Below are 17,745 nucleotides of genomic sequence, written 5' to 3' on the forward strand. Positions count from 1 at the left end.
TCATTCTGACCAGTTCAGGCCAAGTCCATTTCTGTTTAAAACATCCTAACATGACCTCAATAGTCCACATAGCATATTATTGTCTTGTTGATGCAGTGAAACTACTCCATTAAAGTCAAAGGGATTTATGTGCAAACACTGAAGGGAGAATAGTCTCAAGATTTGTTTTGATATAAAGGCATTTCTTAATAACAACCAAGCCACTCCTGCTTGGTTATCTTGACCTGTTCACAGCCCTGAGTATTACTTTACTTATCTGTGCCTAGTAACCTCATATTTCCAACACGCAATCAGCTCATGCTCACAGTACACAGTATTCTGAATTCACTGATCGAACCACAGATAAATACAAAATGGATGGGATTAAAGCAGAACATGAATGTTTTATAAAAGGCTTTGGAGAAAAATAACAGAGGAGTAAACAACAAATTGCATGTCAGGATTCATAACTAGAACAGCAGAAAAGCTTACATATAATTACACATACTGTAATAGCCAGATGCTGCCTTGGTGCATTGTATTCCAGGACTGCGTTTCATAATATACATTGTAGCATGTCCAAAAATCAGAAGATTAATGACAAATGTAATAAGCCCATCCAAAGGGGTTCTGATGATTTCAACCCACCAGACCAATGTTCAAGCAGTCTATTAGATTGCAAAATTCTCAGCATTAACAGTTCTTTCCTGCTTCTCTCTCTCCCTTAATTTGTATTGTGAGAGGACATAAAAAGCTTTTTGAACAAGCTAAACCCAGGTTTTGAATTTTACAGTGGCTCTTTTTTAAACAATTAATGCTGAAGGGAACACAAGAAGCTAGGAAGGAACACAATCCCACAGTTTATGTGAAAATGCTTTTTCCTTTAAATATTATGAAACCTTAATCTGTGCTCTTTAGAGCAGAGGTAATGGAATTACATAAAGGATTTGAGAAGTATCTGTTAAAGTAACTAATACTTTCCATTGTGCAAGCTAAAGCTCTACCTCCTTGTATATGTAATATGGGGAAGGTAAAGGAAAGAAATAGATAAAAAAGATTTAATTTTTTTTACTCAAATTTAAAAGATTGATTGGACGAATATACAGAATTATTTAAGAAACATACTGAGGCCCCATTAATCCATGCTTGGATTATTTGTCTTTTCTAAGTGTCTGACATGTTAAATTGGTAACTAGTCTTATGCAGTAAACTTATTCTGTAAGTATGACCATGTCTTTCACTTGTGCTGCCGGAGGTCCAAGGTTTGATCTTCACTGATGTTAATGGTATCTGTATCTCTCCAGCACTAGTTCATTACAAATGCTCCCTCTGATGTGTCAGACTGTAAATTGTACTTACATAAGATCCAGTTGTAATGAAGTATCAGAGGGGCAGCCGTGTTAGTCTGTATCCAAAAAAAAAACCAATAAGGAGTCTGGTGGCACCTTAAAGACTAACAGATTTATTTGGGCATAAGCTTTCATGTGTAAAAAACCCACTTCTTCAGATGCAGTCAACTTCATATAAAGTGGGAATCAATCATTTACAGCAGAATGCCACAATCGTGTGCCTGCAGTGTTTTCCTTTGAAGGCCGCTGGGATTGCTTAAACTCATTGCCGTAGAAATGCATAGTGATTCGGTCTTGGCAGGAGAGCAACATCAACAGAACGATTGTTACCGTTCAAATAATGTCACTGAGTTTTTAAAAATGACACACAAGATTTCTTCCCTAATGTGCTACTAATTTTTATTTGCCATTTGTCATGACTTGTGTTATTGTGTCTTTTTCCCATATTTGATTTTGCTCCCTTGTATATAAGCACTGAGCTGGGGGTTGTGGAGTGATTTAGGAAGGTAGGGCTGCTGCTGGCATCGTATTTTTTGTTTGGCTTAGGAAAAAAAGGTATGAAAACCAGATACATCATATAATGAATTGCTCCTAAAGAAATAGGGTACTATGGAAGTGTGGTAGCAGTAGTATATTTGGCCCATGACTGTACAATACTACCGTCCTTTTTGGACCACATGGATTCTAAAAAAGCTGTGCAAGTTCATAACAAAGTAGTAGGCTGTAATTCAAATTTACCAATCTGGAGCATCCCTTTTTATATATATATTTGATTTCCAAAATCTACTGTTTATTTTCTTGTAAAACTTATAGTGTTAGTTCAATATGATGCAGTTGCGAAACAGGCTAATATCATTCTGGGGTGTATTAACAGGAGTGTTGTATGTAAGACATGGGAGGTAATTGTCCCACTCCACTTGACATTTGGCACTCAGTTTGAGTACTGTGTCCAATTCTGGGCACAATGCTTTAGAAGAGATGTGGACAAATTTGAGTCCAGAGCAGAGCAACAAAAAATGATAAAAGGTTTAGAAAACCTGACCTATGAGGAAAAGTTAAAAAAATGAATGCGTTTAGTCTTGAGAAAAGAAGATTGAGGGGGGACCTGATAACTAGGGCCCTACCAAATTCATGGTCCATTTTGGTCAATTTCATGGTCATAAGATTTTAAAAATCATAAATGTCATGATTTCAGCTATTTAAATCTAAAATTTCACAGTACTGTAATTGTAGGGGTCCTGACCCAAAAAGGAGTTGTGGGCGGGTTACAAGGTTATTGTAGGGGGGGTGGCGGTACTGCTACCCTTCCTTCAGAGCCAGGATCCCATCCAGCAGCTTCTGCTCTCCAGCTGCCCAGCTCTGAAGGCAGCACAGAAGTAAGGGTGGCAATACTGCTCCCCCACCCCCAAATAACCTTGCAACCCTCCTGCAATTCCCTTTTGGGTCAGGATCCCCAGTTTGAGAAACGCTGGTCTCCCTGTGAAATCTGTATAATATAGGGTAAAAGCACACGAAAGACTAGATTTCACAGGGGGACACCAGATTTCACGGCTGGTGCTGCGTTTTTCATGGCCGTGAATTTGGTAGGGCCCTACTGATAACGTTCTTCACGTACATTAAGGGCTGTTATAAAGAGAACTGTGATCAATTGTTCTCCATGTCAACTAAAGGGAGACAAGAAGTAATGGACTTAATCTGCAGCAAGGGAGATTTACACTAGATATTAGAAAAAACTTTCTAAATATAAGGGTAGTTAAACTTTGGAAACAGCTTCATAGGGAGGTTGAGGAATCCCCATCATTGGAGGTTTTTAAGAACAATTGTACAAACACTTGTCAGGGATGGTCTAGAGCTACTAGGTCCTGCCTCAGTGCAGGGGCTGGATTCAATGACTTTTTGAGCTTCCTTCCAGCCCTACACGTCTATGATTCTGTTTCTTTTTTGAATAAAAAGGGTGGTATGGATTCATATTTTTCCTTGTAGACTTTCTGTTCAATTCATTTGCTGCCTGGAACTTAGAGGCAATACGATTTTTTTTTTAAATGATACAGCCCATCTTGGTCACTTTCATTTTCCACTTACAAAGATACATAAATATATTCATGTGATTTGTTTGAAAATATACACTCAGCAATATATATACACTAAAATGCCTGACTTGGCAAACTTTGAAGTTCTTTGAGCTGTAGCTCACGAAAGCTCATGCTCAAATAAATTGGTTAGTCTCTAAGGTGCCACAAGTACTCCTTTTCTTTTTGACCACAGAGATACCAAGGCCATACCTACATTAGCGAGCTTACAGTGACACAGCTGTACTGATACAGCTGCACCATCATAAGATCGCTCATGTTGCCATTCTGTGCTGATGGGAGAGAGCTCTCCCGTCAATATAATAAAACCACCACAACGAGTGGCACTAGCTATGCTGGCGGGAGAAGCTCTCCCACTGACATAGCATTGTGCACATTACCACTTATGCCAGCAAAACTATGTCACTCGGGGGGTTCCCACACCCATGAGTGACATAAGTTTTGCTGACATAAGTGGTAGTGTAGTCAAGGCCCAATTTAGTGAAATATAAGGTCATTCATTTGACTGTGACCCACGCGCTGAGCAGCACTATTTCAAAGTCAGAGTCAGTTTTGAAATTACCCCCTATAAAAAGCCATACTTCTGGGAGTGACATTGACTCTTAAGTCAACAATGACCAGCTGACACATGCTGGTAGGCATGGGAGTGATCTTATAGAAGTGTTTTAGTATCTGTTACAGTGTTGGGTTTTTGTTATACAGTAAAAGCTTTGTTATCCAGCATGTTGGGGAGATGGGGGGTGTCGGTTAGTCAAAAATTCTGGTTTACTAAGAGTTATACTTACCAATGGAATACCAATTTTCAAAGAACTAGAATACAATAAAATGAATAATGTATAAAATAATATACAGGTACTCACCAATCCAGTAGTAATACTGCACTGCAGAGTGGTTGGTTTCTTGAAGCACTTAGGTGTATATGGGTAAAATTTTCTATCCAGTAGGGTTATCTTATGATACCCCATATCACTATGTGCAGCGCATGGCGTACACCCAGGTCACTAAAAATACACAACACTAAAACTACATTGAACATAATTTAATCTTTCTTTGATGATTCAGAAGGCACATCAGGATCTTCCAGTGCCTCAGGGTCATCATTATCAACATCAGTGATCATAGTAGATGTAGAAGGTGTAGGAGACTGTGCTGAATCTGATCTGTAATGACCCTATGACCAGGAGTGCTGGAACAATTTTTATAGCAGGAGTGCTGAGAGCCATTGAATCAGACGTTAAGCCCTGTATATAATGGAAATCACTTCAAGCCAGGGTGTGCTGCAGCATCCCCAGCACCCTTAGTTCTGGCACCTGTGCCTATGACACACCCTGGAAGCGGCTTTTTTTAATAAATCCCTGATTACTTGTCTTCCATCTCTTTTGCATAAAAGGAAAGTGCAACCCCCAGGCAGTATACTAGTCCTGGTTACTAGATTGAAGATTTGTATTGGGAGATATTAGAAATGCTGGTATAGAGCTTTCTGGTTGATAAAGTGCTGGATAACACAGCTTTTACTGTATCTAGATTTTTAAAAACTAAACAATTTGCATACAATCTTTACAATTCCCAATTATTTTAGTTAATTCATCCAGGGCCAAATTTTCCTTGCCTGATTCACACAAGTAGCTCCACTGATTTCACTGGGACTATTTTCAGGAGTAAGGTAAACAGGATTTGGCACCCAGATCAGTGTATCTGTGTGGCTGTTTACCTGCCTTGCCCCCATCCTATTCTCCACACCAGCCTATTTTACCTCCCAGGCTGCAGTTTGCAGGGGGGAGTCTGGAGGCTGCACTATGTGACTGCTGTGCTTGCTGCTTTCGTGAAGTCCCAGGTTTTAAAAATGAGCCTATGTGTTTTATGCAGGAGAACCCCTTCAAGGAGAGGATTGTGGAGGCTTTCTCAGAGGATGGAGACGGGAACCTCAGCTTCAATGACTTCGTGGACATGTTCTCTGTGCTCAGTGAAATGGCTCCCAGAGAGCTCAAAGCAATCTATGCCTTTAAGATCTATGGTAATGTGTGGGGACGCTGTAGATAAATGGCTCCATTAATTCAGATTGGCCGTCTACCTAGGAGAGATGTTCACTATCAGCTCTGTGCTTAGCCAAAAAGCAAAATGTCTTAGTTCTGCAAGGTGCTGAGCATTCTGGCCAATCAGCAAACATGCACTTAGCTGTAAAATCCACAGAACTACTTATATTCTTGAAGTTAAGCACATGTAGGATCAAACCCTAGGAAGAGATGTTTTGGTATTTGAGATTATTTTAGTGTAATTCAGGGATTTTCCCCTCTAGATATACTGTATTATTTAGTCCACTGAAATGTCAAAAGATCTTGTGGTATGTCATTGTGACAACAGCAAAGATGATAAATAAGATTGTTTCAGACTTCCAATATCAATTAAATTCTAGAAACCAGAGGATCATCAGAGAGCATGATGTTCACACAAAGATACTTTCTGAATTTCTCTCTTGCTCATAGGAAATTCTCATTTTGTGTTTCTAATTTTAGACACATGGAAGAATGCTAAATGAAGCACTAATGTTTCTGAAAACGTGAATCGAATCTTTTTATATTAGCACTTTGGCAACATTTTTGTAGAAAATATTCTTGTTGTTGCATCTTTGCACAACAATTTCCTGGGAGAAATCCACTTCATGTGCTTTCCAGGATGTTTGCAAAGTAGTAATAACAGAGCTCAGGCAACAAACTGCTAATTTCTATAATAATCAAATGGTTGAAAGTTCTTTATTAGCTAGAGATTAGTGTCTAAATTCCGGGGTCCAGCCAAGAAGCATTGAGCACAAATGAAAAAAGGTAGATGCAAAGGTGGCCAACACAGCATATCTTTACTCCCCACTGTCAGTACAAAATTACTGCTTTAGCTTGCCCTGTCTTTGAAATGGATCACACCTTTCCAAGTTCAAAGCAAGGTCTCCCCTCCTGGGGTCTCACTTACTAAGAAGGTCTCAAAAAGCAATATCTCCAGCAGCTATACACGAGACCCTCCCCTTCTGAGCCTTCTGCTTATGGCTCCTTGTTTTCCCTTATGACTTCCTCTCCTTAGACCAGCCTGTTCCCAAAGTCTCTAACATCTGTTGGGTGGTGTCAGGGTTCCCTCCCTACTCTGAACTCTAGGGTACAGATGTGGGGACCTGCATGAAAAATCCCCTAAGCTTATTTTTACCAGCTTAGGTTAAAAATTTTCCCAAGGCACAAATTTCAACTTGTCTTTGAACTGTATGCTGCCACCACCAAGTGATTTAGATAAAGAACAGGGAAAGGACCACTTGGAGTTCCTATTTCCCCAAAATATCCCCCCAAGCCCTTACACCCCCTTTCCTGGGGAGGCTTGAGATGAGCACAAACCAGCCTTGGATTTTTAAGACCCAAAAAAACCAATCAGATTCTTAAAACTTAAACTTTATTAGAAGAACAAAAAAAGATAAGAGAACAACTCTGTAAGATCAGAATGGAAGAAAATCTTACAGGCAGTCAGATTCAAAACATAGAGAATCCCTCTAGGCAAAACCTTAAGTTACAAAAAGACACAAAAACAGGAATACACATTTCCTCCAGCACAGCGAATTTCACAAGCCAAAACAAAGAAAATCTAACGCATTTTCTAGCTAGATTACTTACTAACTTTACAGGAGTTGGAAGGCTTGCATCCTTGATCTGTTACCAGCAAAGGTATCCCACAGACAAACAAAAGCCTTCCCTCCCCCCTCCAGATTTGAAAGTATCTTGTCCCCTCATTGGTCATTTTGGGTCAGGTGACAGCCAGGTTACCTGAGCTTCTTAACCCTTTACAGGTAAAAGGACTTTGCTTCTGGCCAGGAGGGATTTTATAGCACTGTATACAGAAAGGTGGTTACCCTTCCCTTTATATTTATGGCAGGTGGAGTTGCAGTTTTGGCATGACTGCACTGAAATCTCAACTTGAACAAACTGTGACCGCAACTTTTGAAGAAACAAACGTCAGACCTTTCTTACAGCCTTACTCATAACCGTTTAGATTAATAGAATCATGGAAATGTAGGGCAGAAAAAGACCTCAAAGTCATAGAATCCAGTCCCCTGCACTGAGGCAGGACCAAGTAAACCTAAACCATCCCTAACCAGGTGTTTGTCTAACCTGTTCTTAACCTCCAGTAATGGGAATTCCACAACCTCCCATGGAAACTTATTCCAGAGTTTAACTACTCTTATCGTTAGAATTTTTCCTAATATCTAACCTAAATCTCCCTTGCTCCAGATTAAGCCCATTTTTTTCTCCTACCTTCAATGGACATTGAGAACAGTTCATGGATTCCAAGACCAGAAAGGGACCACGGTGATCATTTAGGCTATGTTTAAAGTATCTAGTTTAAAGTAACAACTGCTTTCAGGGTTGCTGAAAGCATATTTTTCCAATCAATTAGAGCAATACCAAGCCTCCCATAATGTTTTCTGTATCATAAAATCAGCTGCCACTTGCCACAGACCTTACATATAAATTCATACCTACTGAATCACTATTCTATAATCCTTCAATACAGCATGCTAAATATCCTCTTAAATTTATAATTAAATTAACTTATGCTAATTCAACCTATTTTCAAAGGCTGATTAGGAAAAAAAAGCTCACAATGGTCTTTTAACAGGCATTCTGTTATACATTTGCAGAAGTAATTGCAAAATACCTTAGGTAGAGATATTTAATCACCAAATGCTGGTCTGTAAATACTGCCCTTTTGCATTATTGGTAGATGTCTGTGTAACCTTCTTGTCAGTGTGTGTTACATCCATACCCATGTAAAATGGAACAGTCGGCAGTGACAATGAAAGCATATGTGAGATTCTGAAACCTGTTATTGCAAAATCGATGGGTGAAATGTTTCTAAATTGAGTATCCCTTAGGATGATCAGGCAACAAGTGTGAAAAATCAGGAAAGGGGTGAGGGGTAATAGGAGCTTATACAAGAAAAAGACCCAAAAATCAGGACTGTCCCTATAAAATCGGGACACCTGATCACCCTAGTGTCTTTTCATAATCTCCACCAAGACATGGATTGTGACATCAGCTGAAATGTATAAAACAGAAAACTCGTGATTTGCTCACAACAGTTGTGTTTTTGATGCTGGTATTTTGATATTAGCAAATATAAAAAACAGAGCAAGGCACCAGGTAAAAAAATAGAAAGATGGAGTCTTTGCAGGAAACTTTCCAGTCCCATTACACTCCTTTAGGATGTGTTGCCACCCGAGTTCCCTACATCAGCCATTATCTTCTCTGGTGAGAGTCAGAGTATTGTTGGCTATATAAGGGCTGGTGATTACTTAGCTAGTGCCATATGCGTGTGCCATAAGACATGAGGCCTGAGTTCTGTTCCTGACTCTGCCACTGATCTGTGTTGTGATGCTGGGCAAGTCACTTCCCTGTTGTATGTCTTTCATCAGATGCTGGAAATGGTAATGACCTTGTTGTTAAGCACATTGGGATCTATGGATGGAGAAGCCTGTATAATTGCTGGTTATTGTTTTATTATCTAATCAGTGGGGTGGCCACTATCCAGTCAGATCATCTCACACAGCTGCTTTCAAAGATTACTGGTTAAAGGGGGGGAACTCACTAATCTATCGAGAGACATTTGTCACAATGCCATGTAGCTGCACACACACCATTTCCCCAGCTAATACTATGCATATATTCACCAACCCCCTGCTGGAGCATACTTCTGCCTAAGCCAAGAAAAACAGCCATCACCTTGTGAACAGCCTGCTTTGCTGCTTAGGGTTTCCTTAGTGAGAGCAAAGAAAGGCATCCGCTTAGCTATAACCCATTATAAAAAAGCAAGCAGGAAACAAACCTGCTATGTGTACATTTTCTTGCCAGACAACCTACTAAATCTTGAGGCATACAAGGCTGCAAATCTGACAGTTCCATCAGGCTTGGAATATTGCTGCTCAGTGGACAACTAAGTTCTGCGCTCATGTGACCATGGAAGTACTCCATGGAGATTTATTGGCAACTTATTAGCTGTTTGTATGTTAGTACCGTTGTATGGAGCAGTACTGTAATTTACTGTTTTCCCCATCACTTCTGTGGTTGGTGTCTCAAAATGTCAATGTTAGCAGAAACCCGGATTGAATGGTAACACTAAAAATAGTACTCTGCAGATAGAGTGCTTTGTCTTCAAAGCACTTTCTAAACTTTAATTGATCCTCCCAAGTATTTGTTTTATGGGTGGGGAAGCAGACTGCTGTGTTCTTGATCAGGCCTTGATTCTGTGAGTTGCTCCATGCCATGACCTCCTCTGGAAGTTCAGGCTACAAGTATGGATGTGATTACGTTGCCTGATTATGGTTGACCTACAGAGAATATAAGCTCTACTAAACAGATATGCAGGCTGTCACTTGCCACAGAAACTGGGTCAAGTGTATTTGGGAGAATCCAGATGTTGACCAAGAGCTTTGGATTTGAGTTAGATGGAAATGCTCCGTATTTGGTCAAGCAAGTATAGGATCTTCTGAATGCTGGCCTAGTGTTTGCTTGTACCGTACAGAATCAAGTCCTGTTGAAATAAATGGGAGTTACCTGTTGTGAGAGAAATTGGTCCCAAGTTTGCTGCGGTTGAAGACAGACATAAACATTTGTTTAAACTGTTTTCTTTTGTACACATTTTGTTAGAGTAAATTAATCTGGAGAGAGGTATTGACAATCTTCTTTTCTTTCTTCCTCTTCTTGTTTAGATTTTAACACAGATAACTTCATTTGTAAATCTGACCTTGAAAAAACCCTCAACAAGCTGACACGAGAAGAGCTAACAGCAGAAGAAATCACTCTAGTTTGTGAGAAGGTGATAGAAGAAGCTGATATGGATGGTGATGGGAAATTAGCATTTGCAGACTTTGAAAATATGATTTCCAAAGCACCAGACTTTCTCAGGTATCAGAATTGCCTTAAAAAGTATCAAATGTTCTTTGTTTACATATTTTGTTCCAGTTGGAAAGATGATGGCCTTGACAAATGTTGACATGCTGGAGTAACATTTGACAGGCTTTAAGGCTGAGTTACAATTTATCCTCTTTTGAGGACAGGCAAGCAGCAATGCTTAGGGTTTTTTATTTACTCTTCTGCCCTGGTGTTCAGCCAAGGTCTCTGCACTTTCTCCCAGATCAATGTCTTGTCTGTACTTACCTTTTAATATTATTAATTATTATTCTGGAAGATCTCCTAAAGTGTAGTGTAAGCGGAAAGACACCAGACCCCTGGGCTCAGATCCTCAGCACTATTTAGAAGCCAAACTCCTATTAATTTCAATGGGAGTTAGACGCACTAATACCTTTTGAGGATCTGAACCCAAGTCCTTCAGCTGCAAACTAAGGGATGACCTCTACCCAGAAATCCCTTACTTTACTGACTATTTGAAGACCAAGAACTCAATGAGTTTTGATTATCTCTGCATTTGATCTTCTTAGGTATTTTCTTAGATGTTTTGATCTTTTAAAAGCTCAAGTGATACTGTCCTCAGGCAGGCCTGCTGACAGCAATTCCGGGCCCCAGGGCAGAACAATGAATGGGCCCCTACGTACGCACAAACCGCATCTGCCTGACATTTGGGCAGTGCTGCGCCTGCGCTGGCTGGTGCCCAGCAAGCTGCCAACTGCGCTGCTGGTGCCCAGCGAGCTATTCCAGCACAACCAGGGCTTCCATATGCCCGCTCAGTAGGGTTGCCAACTGTCTAAGCACGCAAACCCAAAGACTCTTGCCCCGCCCCTGCCCCATCCCTTCCCTGAGACCATGCCCCTGTCCTGATTTCTGCTCACTCCATAACCCCTCCCTCCACTGCTCACTCTCCCAAACCCTCACTCATTTTCACCAGGCTGAGGCAGGGGGTTGGGGTGCGAGAGGAGGTGCGGGGTCAGGCTCTGGGAGGGAATTTGAGTGCAGGAGGGAGTGTGGGGTGCAGGCTCTGGGAGGGAGTTCGGGTGCTGGCTCTAGCTTGGGGCAGGGGATTAGGGTGCAGGAGGGGATCAAGGGGTCGGTGCTTACCTCAGGTGGCTCCCGAAAGTGACTGGCACACCCCTCTGGCAGCGGCTCCTAGGCAGAGATGCCTGGGGGGTCTCCGTGCATTGCTGCCTGCAGGCACCGCCCCCGCAGCTCCCATTGGCCAGGGACTGTGGCCAATGGAAGCTGCGAAGTTGGCGGTCGGGGCAGGGGCAGCGGCAGCGCACAGAGACCCCCCTCTCCAGGGGCCACAGGAATGTGCCAGCCGCTTCTAGGAGCGGTGCAGAGCAAGGGCGGGCAGGAAGCCTGCCTTAGCCCCACTGTGCTGCCAGTGGTGGTGGCAGCCAGAGGCTCCCAGGTCCTTTTAAATTGCCCAGGCCCCTGGGCAATTGTCCCCTTTCCCCCCTCCTGTCGGTGGGCCTGTCCTCAGGCCTGTTGTATCAGGTACCTACCCAATCTGGCTTTGGGCCCATCCTCTGCCTCAGTTTCCCTTGGCTAAGTCTCAAATGCCCATCCCTTCTGGAGTTAATCACAAGGCCATCCCAGATCTTCTGTCCCAGCATCATGCTTGGCACAGCCTTCCTCTCAGGGTCTATCCTGTTTCACAACAGTCCCTTCCCCAGGTCTCAGCTTCTCGCTCTCCTGAGCTCCAATCAATTCCTTCATCCCCATCCCATTGTTGGCAGGGACGGCTGTACCATCTCACAAGGCAGCTGCATGAGGGGAACCTATGCCAATCCTTTGCTATGGGTTCCCGCCCCTGAGACTCCAAACAGCTGAGCCCTGTAGCTCTGTCTTTCCTTTCTCAGACTCTTCCTGTATGCTTAGACTGGCCTTCTCCCTGGCTCGCTGCTTGCTCACTTCCAGCTCCGTTCTCTCTGCATGACCACAGTCTGTCCTATCTCCCAGCAGACCTGATTCCTAGTTACATGACCCTTGTGTTCTCTCATTCCCTCCAGCTGGGGAGGTAAGCTACACCTGCCACAGGTGAGGCTGATTCCCCCAATCCCCTTAAAGGGCCAGTTCACCCTGTGACACTTGTGTTCTAGGGTATTTGATCCATGAGACAATGTTAGAGACCCAGATGATGTAGACAAGTTCCTTCTTTGTGTAATGGACCTCTGTGGAAACTCCTAGCACAATTGTATTACTTAGGGGAACTTGGTCTTTCATTGTGCAGGACAATTTTTCGTCGTCATCTTTAGATCCTGAATTAGAGGGCAGACTGTTTCTGGATTTGTTTTTGTTGCTTAAAGCTGTAGCCATTATAAGGAATTTAATTTAGCCATTATGTTCATAAATGGATATCAGTCCCTTCCAGTTCCTCTTGGAATTCTCGGCTAACAAGGAACTGGAAGTGCTACTGAAATGCCCAGATTTGTTCCAAATAACATGATCCATAGCACAGTAAAACAGTCACAGAAACACATTGCCATTCCTCTATACAATATGTCATGAGGACAGCAATGTTAATGTCCTGGAGATGATTAAGTGTTTCATTGTGGAATATGTGGAGTGTAGCTCCAGACATACAGGCCAACCAGATTCCCACTCCAGCAACAGCCATGTATGAGATCACCTTCCCTTCCTCCTGATAGATTTCTACTATACAGCACCATTTGAAATTCCAGTACTGGTTATAAAAAATTGTCGGCTGGAAGCAGCCCAAGTGGTATCTTCCATCAGGAGTAGATGCCTAACTGGGAGAATCCCTAAATTCACTCTTTTCTGAGGTTCTGAATATGAAGGTTCCCCTGTAGTATGGCTGGCATCAAAGTTCCTACTTTTAACCACTGAATGGTTAAACTTGCTGATTAATCCAATAGTGGTCTATGATCTTCATTGAACTGCTCCTCAGTAGGATGTAGCAGCAGAGGAGCAGAAACTTCATTCTGACCAGTACCATGCACCAATATCTGCTACTCCACAGTCATGACTATCATGGGCATCACTTTCTCTGGCTCTTTTTTACCTTTTTTCAATATTGCCATAATCAGCCATTGGCAGCTCGGTTGTCCAATCTGCTGTGGATTTTTCCTTTTTCTGGATTCGTTTTCATCACTTTCAGCACTGTCACAATCGGGGAATTGGCAACTCTGTAACCCTGTCTGTCATGGCCCTTTCTTGTTTACACATTCTGATGCCACATGAAACCGCTCAGAATGGCGTATCCATTTTGGCTGTACTGATTTATCAGCAGTTACAGCATCTGAAGTTGTTATGGAAGCTATTAGCTCCATTGTCCTTATTCCTCTTCAGACTCTATTTATGCTGCTTCTATCCTTTAAGGTAGTTTGATCTGTCTTTCTATTCCTGTAGAGATGGCCCCCCTTTTCTGTTTCTAGGGCTCCATGCTGCAGCTCTCCATGGGCTCTCTCTAGGGCTCCATGCTGCAGTTCATTTTTCTGTATTCTCTCTCTTTTTGTCCTTGTCACCTCTTCTCTAGGCTGGAGCTTTTCCTGCTCTCAAAGCCCTTCTTCAAGCCTTCTCTGCTCTCTGTGTTCAGCCCCAGCTTGTTCTGGGCCTGCTCTAGTACTGGCAGGTGAGGAACTCAGACTGTTTCCTCTCCCTGCAGAAGAGTTACACTGACCTTTTTCTTCTTTTCCTTTCCTTTCTTTTCCTCCCTCTCCCCCACTCTGGAGGTGGATCTGTCACTGCTGGCACAGCTAATGTGAGCCCAGAGACACAAAAGACTGTAAGCCCTTTAGCAGAGAATGATCTCCTATCCAGAGGTCCCTCAATTTATTAACTCTTTTACAACATGCTGGTCCTCTCTGATAACAGGGGGACCATAAAACCTATGCGTAAAAGATATTTCCCTACTGTGCACCAGTACCACTGCTGCTTCCCCAGTGGAATCAACAGTGAGAGCGCTAGCAGAGTACAGACATTTTGTCTAAATCCTGCTCTGAGCACAATTGCCTTTAAAATGAAATGGAACTCATTTGTTTAACAGAGGGATCTCTTCTCAGCATTGCCAAGCCCACTGGGCCTGCAAAATGGTGTATTATCTGAACAACATGCTCTGGGATCTGAAAGGGAGGGCTTACTCTGATAAGAAAAGACCAGACTTTTTGGAGAGGGAAGGCTGGCTAACAAAAGGCCCAATGCTGTGAGGTGCAGAGAACCTCCTGTGAAGGGCAGATACCCCTCAACTCCCACTGTAGTCATGAGGAGATAAGGATGCCCAGCACCTAATAGAATTAGGAATTATATTCACTGGCATAATTTATTGAATATAAGTCATGATTAAAGCTGCGCATTCTGTGACTTTCTGGGACCTCCGTGATTTCTGCAGCCTGCTGGTGTGCCTGACCCCAGGGCTGCCTGAGCAGCTTGGACAGCCCTGGGGCCAGCTGCTCCAGCGCCCACAGCTAGAGCGGTAGTCCTGGGCCACCCCCTGCCCCCAAGCAGAAGCGGTGGTCTTGGGTCACCCCTGCCAGAAGCACCAGAAGCAGTAATGGCAGTCCCAGGCCGCCCCCCAGCACCAGTGGGCACCCAGCTTCCCTCCAGCACCAGAAGTCTCCCTGGAACCACCCCATGAGCACCAGCAGGCGCCCTGAGCCCCCCCAGCACCAGTGGGTGCCCCCAGATCTTCCCAGAACACCAAGATTTAGTCAGGGGTATATAGTACAAGTAAGGCTGCGAATCATTCACAGAGGTCACGGAAGTCACGGCTTCTGTGATTTTCCATGACCTCAGTGAATTTTGCAGCACTGGTGCAGCTGACCCCAGGACCACCCCAGCAGCTGGTAAAGCCTTGGGGCCAGCCTCACCGGCTGCTGTTCTGGCAGCCCCAGGCAGCTGGTCCCCTGCACTGCCCTGGAGCAGCAGTCTGGGACTGGTGGCAGTGGGACCCTGGGCCGCCCCCTGCCCAGACCAGTGGGATGCTGGGATGCCCCCTGCCTGGACCAGCAGTGGTGGGGCTGTGAGGCCACCTCCTGCCCGGACTGGCGGCAGCAGGGCCACAGGACGCCCTCTGCACGGACCAGCGGTGGCAGGGCCCTGGGCTACCCCCCGCCTGGTCCCGGGCCACTCCCCTGCCCTCCAGCAGCAGCAGGGCCCCAGGCCGCCCCTTGCAGCAGCAGAGGGCCCCAGGCCACACCCCCTCCAGTGGCACCAGGGGGGCCCCTGGCTGCGCCCCTGCCCCCCTGCAGAAGCATCGCCCTACTCCGTCTTCCCCCCTTCTCTCCTCCGCAGAGTCTTCAGGAGCACCCCGCTCCCAGTAGGTAAGATTTAGTCATGGGTATTTTTAGTAAAAATCATGGACAGGTCATGACTTTTTGTTTACCTGTCCATGACTTTTACTAAAAATACCCGTGACTAAATCGTAGCCTTAGTCATAATTTATGACTACACATGAAAACACTGGGTAATTTGTCCTCATGAAATTAAAGCCAGAGACTGTAGCAACTGTATAATTCATACTGGTAATACAGAACTAATTAAAATAATTAAATACTGCAATCTTTTCTGAATCTGCAGTTAGTTTGGTTTTTGTTTTTTTTTTTGGCGATTGATTTTCTTTTGTTTTCTAAATGCTACTTGGGCCTATTACTGAGCAAGAAAGATGCCCTCTAAGCAAAGAAGGGAAAGTTGAGCTTAAAACCAGAATCAAAATCAATTATTCAGCCCACACATACCAATTTTTCCAACATATTGGACTTCTAAAAACCATGGTGTTTTCCCTTGCACGTTTCATATTTAAAGGAACCTTGTGAAAAGGCAGAGCTTCCACTTGTACATATTAATAAAATACTCTACATAGCCTTTCAGCCTAGCATGGTACCTAGATACTACAGTCATAACCACATTATAGCTACCACAGGCAGATAGTCCACTGATCAGGAAATCCTCTCATAAGAACATAAGAATGGCCATACTGGGTCAGACCAAAGGTTCATTCAGCCCAGTATCCTGTCTACCGACAGTGGCCAATGCCAGGTGCCCCAGAGGGAGTGAACCTAACAGATAATGATCAAGTGATCTCTCTTGATGCCATCCACCTCCACCCTCTGACAAACAGAGGCTAGGGACACCATTCCTTACCCATCCTGGCTAATAGCCATTAGTGGACTTAACCTCCATGAATTTATCTAGTTCTCTTTTAAACCCTGTTATAGTCCTAGCCCTCACAACCTCCTCAGGCAAGGAGTTCCACAGGTTGACTGTGCGCTGAGTGAAAAAGAACTTCCTTTTATTTGTTTTAAACCTGCTGCCCATTAATTTCATTTGGTGGCCCCTAGTTCTTATATTATGGGAACAAGTAAATAACTTTTCCTTATTCACTTTCTCCACACCACTCATGATTTTATAGACCTCTATCATATCCCCCCTTAGTCTCCTCTTTTCCAAGCTGAAAAGTCCTAGCCTCTTTAATCTCTCCTCATAGGGGACCTGTTCCAAACCCCTAATCATTTTATTTGCCCTTTTCTGAACCTTTTCTAATGCCAGTATATCTTCTTTGAGATAAGGGGACCACATCTGTATGCGGTATTCAAGATGTGGGTGTACCATGGATTTATATAAGGGCAATAAGATATTCTCTGTCTTATTCTCTGTCCCTTTTTTAATGATTCCTAACATCCTGTTTGCTTTTTTGACTGCCACTTCACACTGCGTGGACGTCTTCAGAGAACTATCCATGATGACTCCAAGATCTTTCTCCTGATTAGTTGTAGCTAAATTAGCCCCCATCATATTGTATGTATAGCTGGGGTTATTTTTTCCAAATGTGCATTACTTTACATTTATCCACATTACATTTCATTTGCCATACTCTCCAGTCATTGGAAAGTCTCATGCATTTCAATTGCATTATCTTCCCTGATAATGGAAGGGGAATACTTCATTATCATGCAAAGATTTCATGCTTTGCTTACAGTGTCACAGCGGGTACTATGGTACAGAAGGATGGTGTCCATTCCAGTACAGGAGTCTCTCTTGTATAGTTAGTGAAGGGGAGAGATCTATTTTCAATTCACTAGTTCCCATCAGCCATGAATTTACACTGAGTATATTAAAAGGGATTTTTAAAAACTAGATTTCATCTATAGAAATTTCCATGATGACTATTGTTTAACCTGTGAAATTCACCACCTACTTTGTGTGGCTGCATATCAGAGAGAGGGTGTGAGTGGAGCATCCATTCAAGTGTCCTCTACACAAATAATCACTGCTAAAAAGGGCCTGTGGGGCAGGGTGGGGTGCAGGTTGGAAATAGAGCCATAGGATCTGCACTTCTGTGACCCCAAATGCCTATAGATGGGTAAATTCCAACCTTCCCTAGTTCCTCAGGTTTTGTGCAGGGAGGACTGAATTATACCAGTAATG

General features: G+C 43.3%; 1 protein-coding gene across 4 annotated transcripts in view; it reads left to right on the top strand.

The window, feature by feature from the left end:
• The window catches only part of CIB2 (calcium and integrin binding family member 2), a 105,221-nt gene that overhangs the window by 69,842 nt on the left and 17,634 nt on the right, over positions 1-17,745 (top strand). Inside the window, exons 4-5 of one of the 4 annotated variants that reach the window (XM_048867857.2) lie at positions 5,285-5,432; positions 10,155-10,350. In XM_048867857.2, the coding sequence (XP_048723814.1) occupies positions 5,285-5,432; positions 10,155-10,350 (344 nt within the window). Of the gene's footprint in view, positions 1-5,269; positions 5,433-10,154; positions 10,351-17,745 lie in introns of those variants that run through there. The other 3 variants (XM_048867859.2, XM_048867861.2, XM_048867860.2) reach the window with 3 other exon arrangements.

Source organism: Caretta caretta, chromosome 10 (assembly GCF_965140235.1).
Source record: "Caretta caretta isolate rCarCar2 chromosome 10, rCarCar1.hap1, whole genome shotgun sequence".
Taxonomy (NCBI): domain Eukaryota; kingdom Metazoa; phylum Chordata; order Testudines; family Cheloniidae; genus Caretta; species Caretta caretta.